At 40.2% G+C, this 19766-nt stretch overlaps 3 protein-coding genes and 1 pseudogene across 3 annotated transcripts in view; 3 read left to right on the top strand and 1 right to left on the bottom strand.

Annotated features, from left to right (window-relative positions):
- Positions 1 to 363: 363 nt before the first annotated feature.
- On the top strand, positions 364 to 2686 carry LOC135466726 (heat shock protein 70 B2-like). The gene has a single exon (XM_064744383.1). It carries the CDS (start codon positions 548 to 550, stop codon positions 2453 to 2455), a length of 1908 nt encoding a protein of 635 aa, XP_064600453.1. The 5' UTR covers positions 364 to 547; the 3' UTR covers positions 2456 to 2686.
- Positions 2687 to 5967: 3281 nt separating this feature from the next.
- On the top strand, positions 5968 to 8440 carry LOC135466262 (heat shock protein 70 B2-like; annotated as a pseudogene).
- A 3408-nt stretch (positions 8441 to 11848) lies between these two features.
- Positions 11849 to 17844, bottom strand: LOC135479640 (ashwin-like). Its single transcript, XM_064759541.1, has 5 exons — positions 17762 to 17844; positions 17189 to 17341; positions 15228 to 15421; positions 14152 to 14533; positions 11849 to 13352 (listed from the first exon to the last, which is right to left on the bottom strand). The coding sequence occupies exons 2-5, from the start codon at positions 17285 to 17287 to the stop codon at positions 13293 to 13295; spliced, it is 735 nt and encodes a 244-aa protein (XP_064615611.1). The 5' UTR covers positions 17288 to 17341; positions 17762 to 17844; the 3' UTR covers positions 11849 to 13292.
- LOC135475131 (protein mono-ADP-ribosyltransferase PARP4-like) overlaps positions 17511 to 19766 on the top strand; it is a 31961-nt gene continuing 29705 nt past the window's right edge. Inside the window, exons 1-2 of the mRNA XM_064754933.1 lie at positions 17511 to 17646; positions 19595 to 19766. Coding sequence (XP_064611003.1) covers positions 19638 to 19766 — 129 coding nt within the window. The 5' untranslated portion in view covers positions 17511 to 17646; positions 19595 to 19637. The remainder of the gene's footprint in view (positions 17647 to 19594) is intronic.

The raw sequence follows: 19766 nt of genomic DNA, 5'->3' as shown, positions 1-19766 counted from the left end.
TCGAGATGGCGAAGCTGACACCAACAGAGCTGGTAGAGTTTTGCAAACTTTCTAGAATCATGATCACTTGCCAACGCGCTAATCTGATTTGTACACAGTTGTGAAATGCATAGAACTTTCTCCAGTCGTGAAATCAGCATTGCAATGGGTTTAATCACACACCAGTTACAACTTTTGTAGCCATCTCGCCGTCTGAACATGTCTAAAAATAGAGCCACAGTGCTTATTTTAGCTCGTGCATTTCCGGAAGCTTCTAGCGTCTTTTCCCGGCAGGACAAAGGGTATCACGTGGTGTAAACAAGCCAGTCATTGGTATTCATCTCAGCGCATGGTTCTAGTCCCTCCTCTAACTTTCTGGAAATTACCTCAACACATATAAATATGGCTCACAGGGAGGCTGCCTGTCAGAATAATAGACACAAGCGATCAGAGACATATCTGAAGAGAGACGAACCACCGTAGTTCACGACTTTCATTCGCCGACTGCAGCGATTTTTCTACTGTGTGCAACAACAACAACTGTAAGTTTAATACAGCGACAGAAAAGATGCCAGCAGGTACGAAATCTACAGCGATTGGCATAGATCTGGGAACGACATATTCCTGTGTTGGAGTGTTCCAGCATGGGAAAGTCGAAATCATCGCCAATGAACAGGGAAACCGAACAACACCCAGCTATGTGGCATTCACAGACAGTGAGAGACTGATTGGCGATGCGGCCAAAAATCAGGTGGCTCTCAACCCCAAAAACACTGTGTTTGACGCCAAGCGGTTAATTGGCCGAGATTTCAACGATCCATTGGTACAGGCTGACAAAAAACACTGGCCTTTCACTGTGGTGAACCATAACGGCAAGCCACGGGTCCAGGTCGAGTACAAGGGAGAAGAAAAGACATTTGCACCTGAGGAAATCAGTTCCATGGTTCTCACCAAAATGAAGGAGACAGCTGAAGCTTACCTGGGGCAGAAAGTCAAGGATGCAGTGATAACGGTTCCTGCCTACTTCAATGACTCACAGAGACAGGCCACCAAAGATGCTGGAGCAATTGCTGGCCTAAATGTTCTCAGGATTATCAATGAGCCTACAGCTGCTGCTCTGGCTTACGGACTGGACAAAAACCTTAAAGGTGAGAAAAATGTGCTCATCTTTGACTTGGGAGGTGGCACATTTGATGTGTCTATCCTCACAATAGATGAAGGATCCATGTTTGAAGTTCGCTCCACTGCAGGAGACACTCACCTGGGTGGAGAAGATTTTGATAACAGGCTCGTCAACCATTTCGTTCAAGAGTTCAAGAGAAAACACCACAAAGATATCAGTGGAAATAAACGTGCCATTCGTCGCCTCCGCACAGCCTGTGAGCGAGCCAAGAGAACGCTGTCCAGCAGTTCTGATGCCAACATTGAGATCGATGCTCTGTTTGAGGGCATTGACTTCTACACCAAAGTCACACGGGCAAGGTTTGAGGACTTGTGTTCAGATCTCTTCAGGGGGACCCTGGAACCTGTGGAGAAGGCCTTGAGAGATGCTAAGATGGACAAGTCCAAGATCCATGAAATTGTCTTAGTCGGAGGCTCTACCAGAATTCCTAAAATCCAGAAACTATTACACGACTTTATGAATGGGAAAGAACTGAACAAGTCGATCAACCCTGACGAGGCTGTGGCCTATGGTGCTGCAGTTCAGGCTGCCATCTTGACTGGAGAGCAGAGCGAGGTGATTAAGGATGTCCTACTGGTGGATGTGGCTCCCCTCTCTTTGGGAATTGAGACAGCTGGAGGTGTGATGACCAACTTGATTGACAGGAATACAAGAATCCCAATGAAAACCTCCAAAACCTTCACCACGTATGCTGATAACCAGCCAGGTGTTACAATCCAGGTGTATGAGGGGGAGAGAGCGATGACCAAGGACAACAACAAACTGGGCACATTTGAACTGAATGGCATCCCACCTGCACCAAGAGGTGTGCCCCAGATCGAGGTGACATTTGACATTGACGCAAATGGAATCCTGAATGTATCAGCAGAGGATAAGAGCACAGGGAAAAACAGCAAAATCACCATCACAAATGACAAGGGTAGACTGAGTAAAGCTGACATTGAGAGAATGTTGGCTGAGGCAGAGAAATACAAAGATGATGATGCTCAGCATAGAGAACGTGTGGCAGCCAGAAATAAACTGGAGGGCTACATCTTCAGTATTAAACAGGTGGTCAATGAGCAGGGCAGCAAACTGCCAGAGAATGACAAAAACACTGTGGTGACCACATGTGACGAAGCACTCAGGTGGATGGACAGTAATTCACTGGCTGAGAAGGATGAATTAGATCACAAGCTGAAGGAGGTGCAGGATGTTTGCTCCCCAATCATGTCAAAGTTACATGGCAACTCACAATCAGGGGACAGCAGTGGTACTTCAGGACAAGGCCCCACTGTAGAGGAGGTAGACTAATCATGTAATGGAACTGTCTTTAAAATGTTAATGAACTGGATATTCTTTTGAAGGATGCAATTTGCTCACGATACTGATTTTTTGCTTGTATCATCAGAGTAATAATTGTTGAACATCTGTGTTTCATGTTGCTATACTTAAATTATAATATGTGAGAGTTGAGTTTAGCATTTTGTTCACTTATATTGTCAACTAGCACATTATAATAAATTTTATACAAATTTAATTAAATGACTTGTTTTATTTCTACCATTTTGTGCCCAAGTGACTGGGGAAATGTGTACAGAACATCAAGTGGAAGAATCTTTCGTTTTATCCCTGTCTTTCCTTGTCGAGATCTGTACCTAGATCTTTTTGTTATTTGCCTTACTTCATACACGTACGTACATCTTGATGTGGTTTCCTTCATTATTCGTTGTCATAAGACTGAAAAATTGTTAAGTACGACGTTAAACCTCAAGCACTCACTCACTCACTCCTTCATTATGACTGGCTGAAGTGGTGCAGTGAATACAGTGTATGCCTCCTAAAACTTAAGACTTATACATTGGTAATGTTGGTACTACCTTGCTAAGTCGGGTGATCAAGTACTGGTCGGCTGAGTGTTTGTATAATGGGACTGGGTGCGGAATCATGTCTCTTCAGCATTGTGCTCCAGGGAGGCAGTACTATACATATCTTCACACTGGATGCAATATGCTAGAAGGTTACATGACCAAAATATTGCTGATGTGATAACCCCCAGTCAAACAATATTCCTTAAGTTTACTCAGATCTCTCCAGGTTTCCAAAACTTTCTCCAGTTACCAAAACCTGTATAATGTTACAGTGAAGAACGCTTCCTGTCGGCCAGAAGTGATTACAAATCAAAAATATCGCTGCTGGAAAGGAGTATCTTTGTAAACATAGTGCATGATTAGGGTTTTGTTTGTTAGCTTTTAGTTATGTGGATACAGAATTGACACTGATTGGCTTATTAATCATTTTGAAGTACGTCACTCCAGGATAACAAAGCAATTACAGACTGAAGTCAAAATTTCAATCATTAAACTGGGTATCTTCCTTTCTGTTATTTTAGTTGAAATTTGTTGTATAACTTGCCCAGAATTTATGCTATCAAGCAATGTTTTGCCCTTGTTACATAAGAAATAACAATTTTATAGTGATTTGAAATTTTGACTTTAAGTGGAAGATTGCTTGATGATATAGGGGCCAGACATAGTGGTCTCAAGTTGTGGGTTCAAACCCAGCCTGGGACATGGAGTTCCTCACCACTGTAGTGTCTGTTCTGTGGAATCTAATGTTCGCTGAAGACAATGTGTTTCCAGCAATGTGGTGTACATGTTCACTTCATGTGTGGGAAAGTTTTTAAATAATTTTCGTTAGAAATTTGCCAAAGATCATTGATTTATCCTGGAGACTTAATCGTGGCATTCCTGTTTCCTCTGCTCAACAAGCCATCCTTAAAAAATTCTTTGTTGGGTGTAATCTGACCTTATCAAAAAATAGGTCCAGTCAATAGGGAATTTTTTTATTCTGGCTACTAGAAAATGAAAAGCTGTAAATAACTCAACATTGAGAAACAAAAAAGGAGTTTCTATCAGAAAAAAAGATCTTCAGCATGGGACTTTTTTTTTGTTTTTGGATGGTTGCTCAGCATACACCAAACATAGATGTTTTTATTTATTTATTTGATCGGTGTTTTACACCTTACTCAAGAATATTTCATTTATATAATGGCAGCCAGCATTGTGGTGGGAGGAAAACCCACGGCCATCCACAGGTTGGAAAACTCAGAACTGAAAAATTCTTGAAGATACCATTAAAAAAGCCACAATCAAATAAATGTATTTAGAGGTACATTTGTTATTTGTATTTACAGTGGTAAAAATGTCAAATATGTCACCTCTCTATAGGAAAACAATTGGCAGAGGTATCACATGAGCAACACACATACAGACACCACGTGACATTCAAGGGCCTTTTGGTTGATGGGTTTAGCACGCCAGTGCAGCGCCATGACCCAGGGGTCTCCCACCAATGCACTTGCTGTGAGTTCAAATCCAGCCCTTGTTTACTTCCTCTTCGGCCCTTGTTTACTTCCTCTCCAGCTGTAAGTGGGATGGGGGTCTGCAGCAACCTGCAGATGATCGTAGGTTTCCCTCCGGGCTCTGTCTGGTTTCGCCATACCATAATGCTGGCCGCCGTCATACAAGTGAAATATTCTTCAGTATGGTGTAAAACACCAATCAAATAAATACATAAATAAATAAACCACCTGTCATTCTACCTTACTACAGGAATAAACGCCACTCTAGAAATGACAAATGTGGAATGACACTGATATCCATGGAAAGACAGTGGTTTTACATGAAATGACATTGATATCATGTGGAATGCTAGTGATATCACATGTATTTACCACACCCTAGAAAAGATAAATGTGGAATGACACCGATAGCAATGGAAATACAGTGGTATTACATGAAAAGATATTGATATCATGTGGAATGCTAGTGATATCACGTGATTACCACACTGTAGGCACCAATGTCACTCTAGAAATGTCAGGGGTGGAATGACACTGATGTCAGATGAATAGAACTGATATTAGATGTAATGGCAGTGGTACCATACTGACAGTGATATCAGATGCAATGCATTACACCCTACACCACACCACACCACACAGTGGGAATTACCAATGCTACCCTAGGATGTCAAATGAATGGCACTGATATAACCTCCAGTTATATATGACACCCACTATATATATTGCCTAGATGACATTTTATCCTGTGACACCAACAGTCAACATCAGAGTAAAGCACTACCTTTGGAATGGGTCAGATTTGTACTTTATGTCCTTCAGGCTATTCTTCGGCCAGCAAGGTTTCAAGTGAAATGCATTTTAGAAAAATGTCACATATTCTAGCTGTCTGGAATCTGAGATGAATAATGTTGAATATACTTATAAATTTACTCAACAGACAATTAGCCAACTTTATAGATTCAATATCGTCGTATTCACTTTACCAGCATTAGCTGTACCGGTACTCCAAAGAAATGGAAAACGTCTGTTAGCATGAAAGCCTAAATTGTGATACAGATTTGTGCATGTGGTTATTTTTGCAGTTACATGTACATGTGCACTTGCTTAACTTATTAGCAGACAGAATTTATGAAATGCAGAGAACTTTCTCCAACAGTGAAATGAGCCATGCACTAGATTTAATAACACGCCAAAAAACACTGTTGGTCTTTTTCATAGTCAGCATGCTGTTCACTTTGAAGTGTCCAAATATAGGGCCAATCTGTTTATTATTAGAGCTCGTGCTTTTCCGGCAGTTTCTAACCGACCTTACCCGATCGGACATTGCTACAAACTGGGACAGTACGTGGTGTAAACAATCTATACTATCTATGTACAGTTTAGACCAAGATTCTGATTGGCGAGGACTACACAACATTGTGTCTTGGCGAACTACAAACAGAGCGTGTCTGCTTATCATAGCTCGTCCTTGTCAGGAAGCTTCTAACCGACCTTACCCGATAGGCCGATGACCTAATGGGGCCACACGTGGTGTAAATAATCCTTGTAACGATCGACGCGTACGTCTGGTTCGTCCTCAAACTTTCTGGAAATTACCTCAACACATATAAATATGGCTCACGGCGAAGTAGCGGGTCAGAATAAGAGACACAAACGATCAGAGACATATCTGAAGAGAGACGAACCACCGTAGTTCAATACTATTATTCGCCGACTGCAGCGATTTTTCTACTGTGTGCAACAACAACTGTAAGGTTAACACAACGACAGAGAAGATGCCAGCAGGTACAAAATCTACAGCGATTGGCATAGATCTGGGAACGACATATTCCTGTGTTGGAGTGTTCCAGCATGGGAAAGTCGAAATCATCGCCAATGAACAGGGAAACCGAACAACACCCAGCTATGTGGCATTCACAGACAGTGAGAGACTGATTGGCGATGCGGCCAAAAACCAGGTGGCTCTCAACCCCAAAAACACTGTGTTTGACGCCAAGCGGTTAATTGGCCGAGATTTCAACGATCCATTGGTACAGGCTGACAAAAAACACTGGCCTTTCACTGTGGTGAACCATAACGGCAAGCCAGGTCGAGTACAAGGGAGAAGAAAAGACATTTGCACCTGAGGAAATCAGTTCCATGGTTCTCACCAAAATGAAGGAGACAGCTGAAGCTTACCTGGGGCAGAAAGTCAAGGATGCAGTGATAACGGTTCCTGCCTACTTCAATGACTCACAGAGACAGGCCACCAAAGATGCTGGAGCAATTGCCGGCCTAAATGTTCTCAGGATTATCAATGAGCCTACAGCTGCTGCTCTGGCTTACGGACTGGACAAAAACCTTAAAGGTGAGAAAAATGTGCTCATCTTTGACTTGGGAGGTGGCACATTTGATGTGTCTATCCTCACAATAGATGAAGGATCCATGTTTGAAGTTCGCTCCACTGCAGGAGACACTCACCTGGGTGGAGAAGATTTTGATAACAGACTCGTCAACCATTTCGTTCAAGAGTTCAAGAGAAAACACCACAAAGATATCAGTGGAAATAAACGTGCCATTCGTCGCCTCCGCACAGCCTGTGAGCGAGCCAAGAGAACGCTGTCCAGCAGTTCTGATGCCAACATTGAGATCGATGCTCTGTTTGAGGGCATTGACTTCTACACCAAAGTCACACGGGCAAGGTTTGAGGACTTGTGTTCAGATCTCTTCAGGGGGACCCTGGAACCTGTGGAGAAGGCCTTGAGAGATGCTAAGATGGACAAGTCCAAGATCCATGAAATTGTCTTAGTCGGAGGCTCTACCAGAATTCCTAAAATCCAGAAACTATTACACGACTTTATGAATGGGAAAGAACTGAACAAGTCGATCAACCCTGACGAGGCTGTGGCCTATGGTGCTGCAGTTCAGGCTGCCATCTTGACTGGAGAGCAGAGCGAGGTGATTAAGGATGTCCTACTGGTGGATGTGGCTCCCCTCTCTTTGGGAATTGAGACAGCTGGAGGTGTGATGACCAACTTGATTGACAGGAATACAAGAATCCCAATGAAAACCTCCAAAACCTTCACCACGTATGCTGATAACCAGCCAGGTGTTACAATCCAGGTGTATGAGGGGGAGAGAGCGATGACCAAGGACAACAACAAACTGGGCACATTTGAACTGAATGGCATCCCACCTGCACCAAGAGGTGTGCCCCAGATCGAGGTGACATTTGACATTGACGCAAATGGAATCCTGAATGTATCAGCAGAGGATAAAAGCACAGGGAAAAACAGCAAAATCACCATCACAAATGACAAGGGTAGACTGAGTAAAGCTGACATTGAGAGAATGTTGGCTGAGGCAGAGAAATACAAAGATGATGATGCTCAGCATAGAGAACGTGTGGCAGCCAAAAATAAACTGGAGGGCTACATCTTCAGTATTAAACAGGTAGTCAGTGAGCAGGGCAGCAAACTGCCAGAGAATGACAAAAACACTGTGGTGACCACATGTGACGAAGCACTCAGGTGGATGGACAGTAATTCACTGGCTGAGAAGGATGAATTAGATCACAAGCTGAAGGAGGTGCAGGATGTTTGCTCCCCAATCATGTCAAAGTTACATGGCAACTCACAATCAGGGAACACCAGTGGTACTTCAGGACAAGGCCCCACTGTAGAGGAGGTAGACTAATCATACAATGGAACTGTCTTTAAAATGTTAACTTAACAGGCACTGCATAAATTTTGTAAGCTGTGATGGGTTTCAGCAGTGTTGTACCTTGTGATATTTAAGTATTGCATGTAACTCAAATGTTGCCAAAAATCTGGTAATGGTTGTTTAACATGTGTTTGTAGTAAGTATCACTGGTATGGAACCAGTCAGGAGTTTGATTATTTATACTTTTGATTAGTACATTGTAATAAATTTTTTATGCAAATGTAAGGAAATGGAATTGTCTGTTTTGTATTTACATTTTTGTATTTATTTAAGATAGCAAGCATGAACAGAAAGTGGAGGTCTCCTCTCTCCATGGATTGTTGGTGTCAGATATATTTTTGTTTATACTCTGCCTCATGAATTCATGCAGTCATGTCAGTTCCAGCATGGTTTCTATCCTCAACTAGTTTCATCAGACTTCTCCAGGTTTCCGTACATGCCTCCACGTTTCCTCAAACTCCAGGTTTCTTACACCTCCTGGTTTACCCCCCAGCACCGCTTTTTCTCACACTTCTCCAAGTTTGCAGGCAGCTCCCTTTGTTTATTTATGCCTCCATGTCTCCTTACACCTAACCAGGGTTGCTTGCATCGCTCCAGGTTTCCTTAAGCCTCCACATTTCCTCACATCAGGGTTTGCTGATGCTTCTGTAGGTTTCCTCACCTCCAGGTCTGTTTGCATCTCCCCTGGGTTTTCTTACAACCAGAATTGCTTACATTTCTCAGGGTTTGCTTACACTTTCAGGTTTCCTCACACCTCTCCAGGTTTGCCCACATCTCTCCAGGTTTCCCTATGTCTTCACATGTCCTCACCACCAGGTTTGGTGATTCCTCTAAGTTTTCTTGCCTCTCCCCTGGGTTTCCTTACAACTCCAGGTTTCAGAGATCTCTTGGATAAAGGTCCATTTACACTGGTTGTCATATCTACAATACAAAGTGGTGTCTTTTTGTATTAGCATAGCAGGTGACATAGAGACTACTCCAAGGCCATACTCAGCGTCCCGTTTCCCTGATGTATTTATTTATTTGACTGATATTTTATGCCATATTCAAGAATATTTCACTTATACGACAACAACCAGCATTGTGGTGGGAGGAAACCAAGACCAGCCTGGGGAAACCCAGGATCATCTGCAGATTGCCGGTAGACCTTCCCACATAAGGCCGGAGAGGAAGCCAGCATGAGCTGCCCTCAAACTCACAGTGACCGCATTGCTCGCTGGGTCATTTCAGTGTGCTGGCCACATTTTCCTGATGTACTTACGGTGATTAAGTCCAGTGTAACCAGGTCTTCACAAGATGATCTATCCCTCACACTCAGAACAGACTAGTCTAAGGTGTCAAAGTCAGTGCCAGTCTAAGAGTAAGTGATTGAGTGCTTGGTGTTTAACGTCGTACTCAACAATTTTTCAGTCATATGACGACGAAGGAATCCTTAGCGTGCATGTACATGTAATGTGCCTCCTTGTTGCAGGACAGATTTCCACCGCTCTTTTATTTAGTGCTGCTTCACTCAGACGACTTACTGAAGGCAAGTAAGCCGCCCCGCTCGAGCCATTATACTGATACGGGTCAACCAGTCGTTGCACTATCCCCTTCATGCTGAACGCCAAGCGAGGAAGCTAGAACTTCCTCTTTTAAGGTCTAAGGTGTGACCCAAGTCAGGATTGCCCCTGATCTACTGCCCCTGAAATGGAGGCTCAGCAAGCTTCAGAGAAAGTATGTAACCAAAACATTGTGAGGGGAGGTGAAGAATATATAACCTTTCCCTGACTCACACCTTGTAGCATAAGAACAGCTTAGTAGGTTATTGTTATATTAATTGCTTCCCCTGCCTAGTGCTAGCTACAAATTATTTGTTCTGGTATTTATGTTAAGCTGATTATGTTGGTACTATATACACAGGTGTCCCAGAACAGAGGTAACAGTGGACAACTTTGGTATGGCAGGTATGAAGTGCTTAACCCCAAACCTCTGACCATGTGGCCCACACAGGTGCCCCTCACCCCCAGGGCTATGTTGATAAACCTGCAACTATTACCCTTTCTTACCTCAATGTCCAAGATGGTTCAACAGGTTCTTGCAAGCCTGAGCTCATAGTAATGTCAACTGACCAAGCACCAGAGGTATGTGTATTATAATGTTTCATTTCTTGTCTAAATGTTAAAATTGCTCAGCCTGGTGATTAGACTCTTTATGATACAGTTTGAGCTGTTGTTATACATGTACAGTGCACACACTCGTTTCTTGCATGTATATATCTTGAACCACCTTGGGTTGTTATGATCAGACTGTACCCTAACATGGTGACTACAATGTGGGGGGAAATGGTGCACATGTAGGAAATTTTTGGGAAAGTCATTGTCGTTCAACCTATCTATTTAGGGAGAGTGGTGAAAACAGGCTTAAATGGCCACAGAAATTTGTTTTTGTGATGTGCGTGCTAACCGCAGAAATCAACTTTTAATCAGGAATTTTTGTTAGGCCATGTGAGAGCAACCAGAAACACAGTGTCACTTGATTCACTCAACTTCCTGTTTTAAAGTCTTAGGTGTGACTCGATCAAGGACTGATCCTTGATCTACTGGTCCTGAAGCGGACGCTCTACCAACTGTGCTATCCGGGCCGGTACCAGTTTAAGATAAATAACAACAAATTCTGAGCTGAAGGAAACTCTTAATGATAAACACCACAAGAACTGGTTCAAACAGCTCTGCTAAAGTCCAAACCTTGTAACCTCCTTTATAAAGTAAACTATTTGAAACTTAACACGTGAACCTCAACTTGGCTGAAACTGACCTATCACAGTGGTTTAAAGCATACCAGTTTGATGTATATGTGTAAAGTTTAATTTGGATTACAATTTTTAAAGGTTAAACTACTTTATGGAACCAGACCCAGGGCCCATGACTACCACTAGTCTTAAGATTTAAGTCAGTAAACAAACACAGTTACAATTAAAATGTTTTGCCCTAAGAAGCCTGTAATATGTACACCCTCATTACTGTGGAGAAATACACCAACTACAATTTGAGCTCTTTCCTGTTTTACACTTGGCATTTTAAGCACACTTGCAATTCATGGCTTCAGTCTTAAGTTGCTTAATAAATATAAGCCTTAGACATTAGCTCAGATTTATGCAAGAATTCATGGCATTAAACACCTATCATAAGTATGAAACAGTCAGGGAGTAAAATGAAATTCTAAGTTAAAACCCATTCATTAGCCATGTTCACATTTTGAATGACTAGAAACTGGCTAAATAATTGTCACACAACAATGCTGCACTACAAACATTTTATTGCATAACTTTTCATCTTCGATGCATAAGATATATATATATATACACGTTATATATGTTGGTACGTGCACCTTCATAAAAATCACCAGTGCCAATGCTATCAGCATGTATCATGGAGCTACATGTATAATGCTTGTCTGTACCTCTGTCTGTACCTCTATCCATGAGAAAATCAATGACTGGCGTGATACCATCCAATGTTGTTGCTACACATGAACTTTACTGCAGTTAGAGTGAAGCTTAATTTCGAATGTATTACAAAAAAATAAATACTGGCATAATGATTTCCAACAGACTTAAAGCATCAGATGCTCTAATTTTTTGATAAAAGAATGCTTGAATTGTGAAAAATGCTCATAGCCATTTCTAACAGCAGTATACCGCAAGTGTACATGTAATTGCACAGATTATTAATACACAAGGGAATAATTATCAGTGAAAACCTGAACTCCTGCAGCTCTTAAATTGTGACAAATAACAGCAATTTATAACCGCAATAAAACCAACTAGCACACCAATGATTTACATGTACATTCAAAGAAATAATAATCATTAAAAAAATTTCTTTTATTAAATTTCATTGACTTTTTTCGCCATACTCAAAAATATTTCACTTATACCCCGACGGCCAGCATAATGGGGGAGTACAGTGTTCGGAAAACCCACGATCATCAGCAGGTTGCTGGCTGACCTTTCTAAGTACAAGTGGAGAGGAAGCCAGCATGAGCTTGAACACAGTTAAAAATAAAATCATGCAGCTGTTCTAATACAGCACTTAATCCATGTGCAACAGCCACAACAAAAAACATGGGATACATGAGCATGAATTGATATTTTGAGCAATACACAAGAACATTGGAGCTCCTGGTGTTAAATACCGAGCATACTTGAAATTAAGCACAAAACACTGTTCTTTACAACAACAGGTTAAAATGGATAAACAGGTTTGTTAGCCCGAAAGGTTTGGAAATACCCCAGAGACATTCACAAACACTCCAGAGTCCTTCACAAGAATAAGTGTCTGTATTCTAAACCAACATCTAATTTTGAGAAGCCAATGACTGATCATTCAAATTATCTAGTTTCCCACCATAATGCTGGCTGCTGTCATATAAGTGAAATATTCTTGAGTACCACATAAAACACCAAACAAATTATCTAAACATGACCACTTCATGTTTAACATGTTTAAAGACTGGCCAGTAGCCCACGACAAACCGGCGACGCTAGTTTACACTGGTATTATACTGTTGTCATAATGACATACCTTTAGAAAACTCCATATTCAGTTGGTACAGGCCAGAAGTCTGCCCCAGACTTCATAAAATTCGACTCATTATAATTTCTACTTAAAATTCCCTGCACTTTATCTGGGTTTTAACTTGTTTATACCCTATTTCTTCTCTTTTTTGGGACACCTTGTCTGCTGTTTTCAGCCAATATACATGTAATTGTAGCAGGAACATTTAGTTTCTTTCTTCTCACATGGTTAGGCCATCTAATGAACAACATACTCATATCTTAACTTTTCCAAAATGCTGGGAAAGAAATGTAATATTCTGCTTTCAGCACTACTAATATTTGTCCCAAAAATTAGAAGAAATAGGGAAATCCTGAATCTTTATACATGTATATACTGGTACCAAGTCCCATTCTGACAAAATAATACTCAGGGTCCATTTTTAACTATCTGTGCCTTCAGACAGAATAAACATGAGCATGGAAAAGAAATTTGTAAGTCTAGCAGACAATTCTTTTAAGTTAATAAATATCTGTAAAATGGTTCAAGGCCAAGATATCCTCTTAAATTTCTTCTTTGGTGAGTTTCCTGATTCTTCTTCCATCTGCAACATTACAAAGAGAAAACACAAAAAGAATTAAAATTTGGATAGTGTTCGATACTTCCACAGCTCACAAGCAGACAAATCAACAAGCTAAAACATGACAATTAAAAATCAGAAACTATTCAATTACATATCCAAGAACTGCTATAAAAGAAAAAAAAATACTATTGCTCTATTATAACCTTAAGTTGAAGTTCTGGATACACATAGTTACAAATATATTTGTATGCATCATTTATTAATATTTATATATCCCTGTTTTTTTTTTTTAAAAAAAGAGAGAGATTTATTTATTTATTTGATTGGTGTTTTACGCCTTATTCAAGAATATTTTACCTATACGATGGAAGCCAGCATTATGGTGGGAGGAAACCAGGCAGAGCACGGGGGAAACCTACAACCATCTGCAGGCTGTTGAGAGATATACCCACATACAGCCGGAGAGGAAGCCAGCATGAGCTAGACTTGAGCTTACAGTAACCACATTGGTGAAAGACTACTGGGTCATTTTGTCGCACTAGTTAACCTGCATGGCAAAATGGGCCCCAAAAAGAGATTGTTCCTGACGCATAAGCATATGAATGCTAGTATTTCAATAAATATTATCCCTAATAACAACATATTAAGGAGACAGAGAATTTTCAGCTGGTTAAATGGAGCCAGCTTCAAATAAGAACAAAAACCCCTGAATAGTTAGAGACATTATACACTAATTCTATTCTCTCCTTTCCCAATCTTAACCCATGCAATAACAACTGAAATAGTTCAATCAAGATTTCTTTTTCTTCATCTGACATACCTTGTGTTTTTGCACTTTAGCATCAGCTGACCCTTGAGACTCTTCCCTCCCTTCTGACGTTGATTTATCTACTGTTGAACAGACTTCACCCAATTTAATAGTCCTTGAAGACGATTCATTTTTAACATCTCTACAAGATTCTACACTTTTCACTGTAACTGTCTTGTTTTCAGATTCTGTATTAGAAACTGTAATCCTCTGTTTTCCTGATTCAATACTTGATGACCTTACTTTGCCAGAGTTCAACCTGATAACCTTTCGATCAAAATTTATCATAGATTTTGGTGGCTCTGTCCTTTCTGAAGAACTGCTGGTGACATTTGCTGATGTCATAAACCTAGGGAGAGGCTTATCCTCTGATGTGTTTGATAAGGAACGTTTTCTGAAAGTAAAACAAACTTTAATTGATTGACTGATTGTTGTTCTAAGAAAAAAGAATCTAGGGGTGCTGGAAAATTGGAGTGCGTGATATAAACCACCATCCATTGGCAAGATAATGACAAAATTTCCCAGCAGCACACTATATGCTAGGAAACAAGCTCCTGGAGAGATGGCTCTACAAGCAAAGTCACCTGCTTACTGTTACCAAGGCCTGTATAAATGGTGAAATGGTAAGATTTCAGTTTTATTAGGTGAATCTACAAATTCCACGCCCACAGTTGAAACTGAACAAAACAAATTTTTGATTGTTTCACATATATAACATGAATCATTTTCCTCATAGCACCTTATGAGATGTGGTATACTTCACAATAAAAGTTATGTCAGTGCTACCCAAAACATTCTATAAAGAAGATTTAAGTTTGCCACATGTAATACTGTATTGTGGTAAAATCTGTTGATTTAAGTAACGATTGAAACTAATACTTCAGTATTCGTCACCATTTATACATATTTTTAAAGGCGAGCTTAAAATTTAAGTAGCTGTCCAATTTAAAAAAAAACACTTGAAGACATATCCAAATTTCGTAGCTCTATAAATCTGCCAGTAGGGCTGTTAGTTGTACATCCATTTCACTTGTAATCTGACATTTATCTCTGCCAGTGATACCATAGTGCTTTTGTGCTATACTTACTTTACAATGGGTTCAGCATCATTTGAAAATGTGATCTTTCTCTTTTTGGCCAGTAAAATTTGTTTCTTTGTCATCTCTCTGCCTCGTCTGTTGGGCTTGTATTGACGCTGAGGCAGTGGTATAACATGTCTGTAATATAACTCTAACAGTTTCTCTCTATCCAATGTGCAAGGCTGTGGCAATTCCACATAACGCTGAAAAGGCAAGAAAACTATTTGTAAATACAACAAATTTAAATGGGATTTCAACTACACAGTTCATCTATTTGTTAAGAGATTAACGCTTGACCCAAGGATTTTCATTTTCTGCATATGAGCAACAATCTGCTTGGCTGTGTATCTTATCTAAAGACAAAGTGAAAAGCAAATTGAAAAAATGGGCCTGGCAGAAACACTTTATTTCACTGGTGTTTGACTCCTTATTCAGGATAATTTTATTTGACTTTACATGACTACTCTGACCAATATTAAATTTGTTTGCTTAAGCTTGAGATGACCTCTTGTCACAAATACCTAAACTTTCTGCCATTAAGACATGATTAACAGAAAAACAGCCCCAGACTTCAGACAAAATAATTCCAGACTACTAGTAACTGCTGGTTCATGACTGGTGATAGTTAGAGAGTAGTAATCTAGATTTACTGTACTAATTTTTAATTGTAGCCTGTCTCCTTGAAAATAGGTTAAAGAACATGCAACTGAAAGACAGGTGAGAGCTTCTCTAAAAAAAAAAAACAGGGTGTTTTTAAACGTAAGAGCCTGCACTGCCAATCATTCAACCAAAACATCAGAAAGTGCTGACATCAGCACTTAACCAGTCATTAAGCAAGATGAAGAAAACAAATGTTGCACACAAACTGTTCTGGGATTTTTTCTTTTTTTTTTAATGTATATGTCAAGTTGCAGCAGAGAAAATGAATTATGTCAGTACAATGAAGAATCTGCTTTTCACAATAAACATCTGAAAAGTGGGTCCATGACAAATAATAGAAAGCAATATCAGCTTTACTACACCTGTGTTTAGTCGTATATAATCTAAGATCACTACCATCAGCTCGAACTCAAACATACCCCAGTTGCAGAACGTAACTCGATCAACACAAAGTGTTTGGATAGTTACAGGGAATAACTGCTTCTAATGCGTCACATCAATGGTTAGCCACATTTATCACACCTTCACTTGCATATTAAATCTTCCCTAGCATATTGTTGTCAGCCGACAGGCCGCCATAATCAACTAACCTGTTCTGAGTCTCGCCAAACCAAAAACGATCCATGACAACCGCACAAATTCACAAAATAAATACATTTTCAGACACTACATCCGCTGTGGCCGTAAGCCGTCTGTCACCATTTAGATCATTGAAGTGATTAGCGCCATATGATGACAACGGGGCCTGAACCAGGCAAATGGACAACTAGACTTGCCTATAGTGTTACTAGAATGATTGCCATAGGTATTATCTCCCTTCAACGACCTTATTTTGCTTTGCGCTCACATCGATCACATGATTTAAATATAAAACCATCATAACGAGATGGTGGCCACAGTGGGTGTAGTGTCTGAAAATGTATTTATTCTGTGAATTTGTGCTGTTGTCAGGGATCGTCTTTGGTTCGGCGAGACTCAGAACAGGTTAGTTGATTATGGGGACTATTCGGTTGACATCAATTTACCCTATGGAACATTTAATGAGTTAAATGTGGCTTTAGTTCGATCCGACACATTAGAAGCAGTTATTCCCTGTAACTCTCATGACACTTCATGTTGTTCGATACACAGAGTTACACTCCACAACTAAAAGATACTCATTACCAGTAGGCCTACCTATAAATTCAGCGTCTCAACATCTGGACCCTCACTGGTACCTAACACGATTGTTTTCACCACCGTCCTAAAAACAAATCCCTCCTTCCAAACAAAGTACAATCAAAAAACATTTACAACAGATATACAATTACCCGTTTCAAAAATTCGATTAAACCCTCATTTGACAACAGCTCTGGGAATTGCCAATCGATTTTCTGTTCACGTGTTTCTTCGTTGTTGTTGTCACCCATTTTCAGATTCTCTCCGCACTGAAGCGTTTGTGCAATTTGGGTTCATCAATATTCCTTTCAAAAAAAGTAAAATTGGGAGCTTTTATTTGAGATTTGAGTCTTAAAATAAACTAAAAATACATTTCTATATCAAATTTAAAATTAAATTGTGGGCTAAATTCTGGCCCACGACCAGGTTCACTTTCAATTTCCACTTGACACTCACAGTGTCCTTTGGCAGCTGATTTCAGGTGCTGCCAGACCATATTTCCTGATGCAGTACACGGAAATGTAACCCTAAATGCACAGTGTGTACTATTGTCGATCAGCTTGCAAATTGTGAAGATGAATCGAAACCTGTTATACGTGTAGATCATGTGGTACGCAAGCTCTGTAGGACTGCGCGTGATGATGTGTACTAATACAACCCTGTCTAGTTCCGTAAGGCTTCGATTACGTATTCTATCACAGCCCTGTCTTGTTGCATATACTTACCTTGAACACCTCTGTACTTCCCCTGCTAGCTTTAATATACTACTTCTGGGCACCAAATAATTTGTCTGTCCCTAGTCCCAGTCGTCTCTGCTGTCAATACCAGTTAGGTGTCCCCATGTGTCATCACAAGTAAATTCCACACAAGCACAAAGCTATAGTGGAAATTGGATAAATTCCAGCTCCAACCGCCATGTTTGAATGCATACTCCTCACAGCCAATTCAAGGGAGATAACTACTGCCACCTCCAGCATATTTTGTACTTGTTTAATCTTTTCTTAATTTTTTTTAAAATTTATTTGAGAAATGTGTTTAGTGATCAGTGTTGATCATGGTTCCCTCCAGGTTATTACTGGTGAGACTGATCCTGAACAATTAGCCAGAATCCGTTGTGAAAAAGGCCTAACTTGCCTAATAGTGGCAGTGGTAACTGCATACATGATTCCCCTCACTGTGAGGAGTATGCATTCAAACATGGCGGTTGGAGTTGAAATTTATCAAGTTTTCACCATAGTTTCATGCTTGTGTGGGTTTACTAGCGAAGACACATGGGAACACCTACTTTGAATTGATAGTTGAGACGACTAGGACTAGGGACAGACAAATTATTTGGTGCCATGCAGTAGTATTCTGAAGCCAGCGGGAGAAGTACAGAGGTTTTGAAGGTGTTCTTGTTCCGTAAGCTTACCTTGAACACTTCGGTACTTCCCCTGCTGGCTTCAGCATTCTACTGCTGGGCACCAAATAATTTGTCTGTCCCTAGTCGCCGGAATGCGAGCCAAAGTTGACGCCACTTTTGGACCGCAGCCAGTGTTTAGAAAGGACTTATCGGGCATGGCTTGAATCGGTGTATGGTTTACCATCGGTTCCCCCTGTGGCTACGATACTCCGCTAGCCCAGTATAGAGAGGAGCTGAAGTATCGACTTGGGGCTAGCTAGGCTGTGATAGTATACGTAATCACAGCCCTACAGAGCTAGTGGTACGCTGGCTTAATCAGCACCTGCTTGAGCTAGCTCTTATCTATTTTCTTAGTCCAGTCAAAGTTAGAATCTGATATCTCAACACACACTGTATCAGTATATGTCATATAGTATGTATTTAGAGACCAGATTGAACTACTATCTCTTGTTGTTATCAGAACTCTGCAAAATTGTTAGGTGTACCAGTAGTGTTATTTGTGTCAGATTTTAAACTAAATGGAATTATGCACAGTACGGGTAGGTAACTTATGTAAGGTATGGTACATTAATAGTTCTGTCAGGTACCTCTGCAACATGACAGCATGGCTTAACATTGATCACTGTGATGCACATTATTTCAATGTGTTGATCAAGTATTTGAAACCTATCTAATGTATCTTTGCTTAATAAACAACATGCCAACAGAATTTAGTGACACAAAAATGCGTATTCAGTTTAATATTTCCAAACAAATTCTGTTACATTCCAACATCATTTACTAATTTTTTTTTCACATGGTGACATGTAAATTGATGCCTTCTTGAAAATATAACCAGTCAGCATCCCTAATTTAGCCACCTTCTCTATCAGATACTGGATATGGTCGATCATTATAAGGATACATAAAAAGGATAACTTAATTACTCACCACTTCATGATGAGTAAATGTGTCACATATCTCTCTGTAAATAATAGCTATACATGTAGATAGTTGAGCTTCATGGAGTGTGTACTACCTTCTATTATCAAATTTAAAATCAAGTACAGGTAACCAGTTATTATACTGTGAAACTGAAGCTAACTGTTATTTGTTGATAGTCACCCATTTAATACTATTTACATGTATGTTTGTCATGTATATTTGATATTTTCAGAAATATCACTACGGTGCCATCTTGGTTATAATAGCACCTGTAGATGAAGATGTTCAAGAACCTAAGCTTTGCATTGGACTGGGAGCTCACAGCTACAATACGAGAGAAAGATCATCTGAAACAGCTGGTCCAAGACAGAGGAGGTGATATCACCTATGCTGTCACAAAACAG

The sequence above is a fragment of the Liolophura sinensis genome, chromosome 1 (genome assembly GCF_032854445.1).
Source record: "Liolophura sinensis isolate JHLJ2023 chromosome 1, CUHK_Ljap_v2, whole genome shotgun sequence".
Taxonomy (NCBI): domain Eukaryota; kingdom Metazoa; phylum Mollusca; class Polyplacophora; order Chitonida; family Chitonidae; genus Liolophura; species Liolophura sinensis.
Note: the sequence above shows the minus strand (reverse complement) of the source record. Positions and strands in the feature narration are given on the sequence as shown.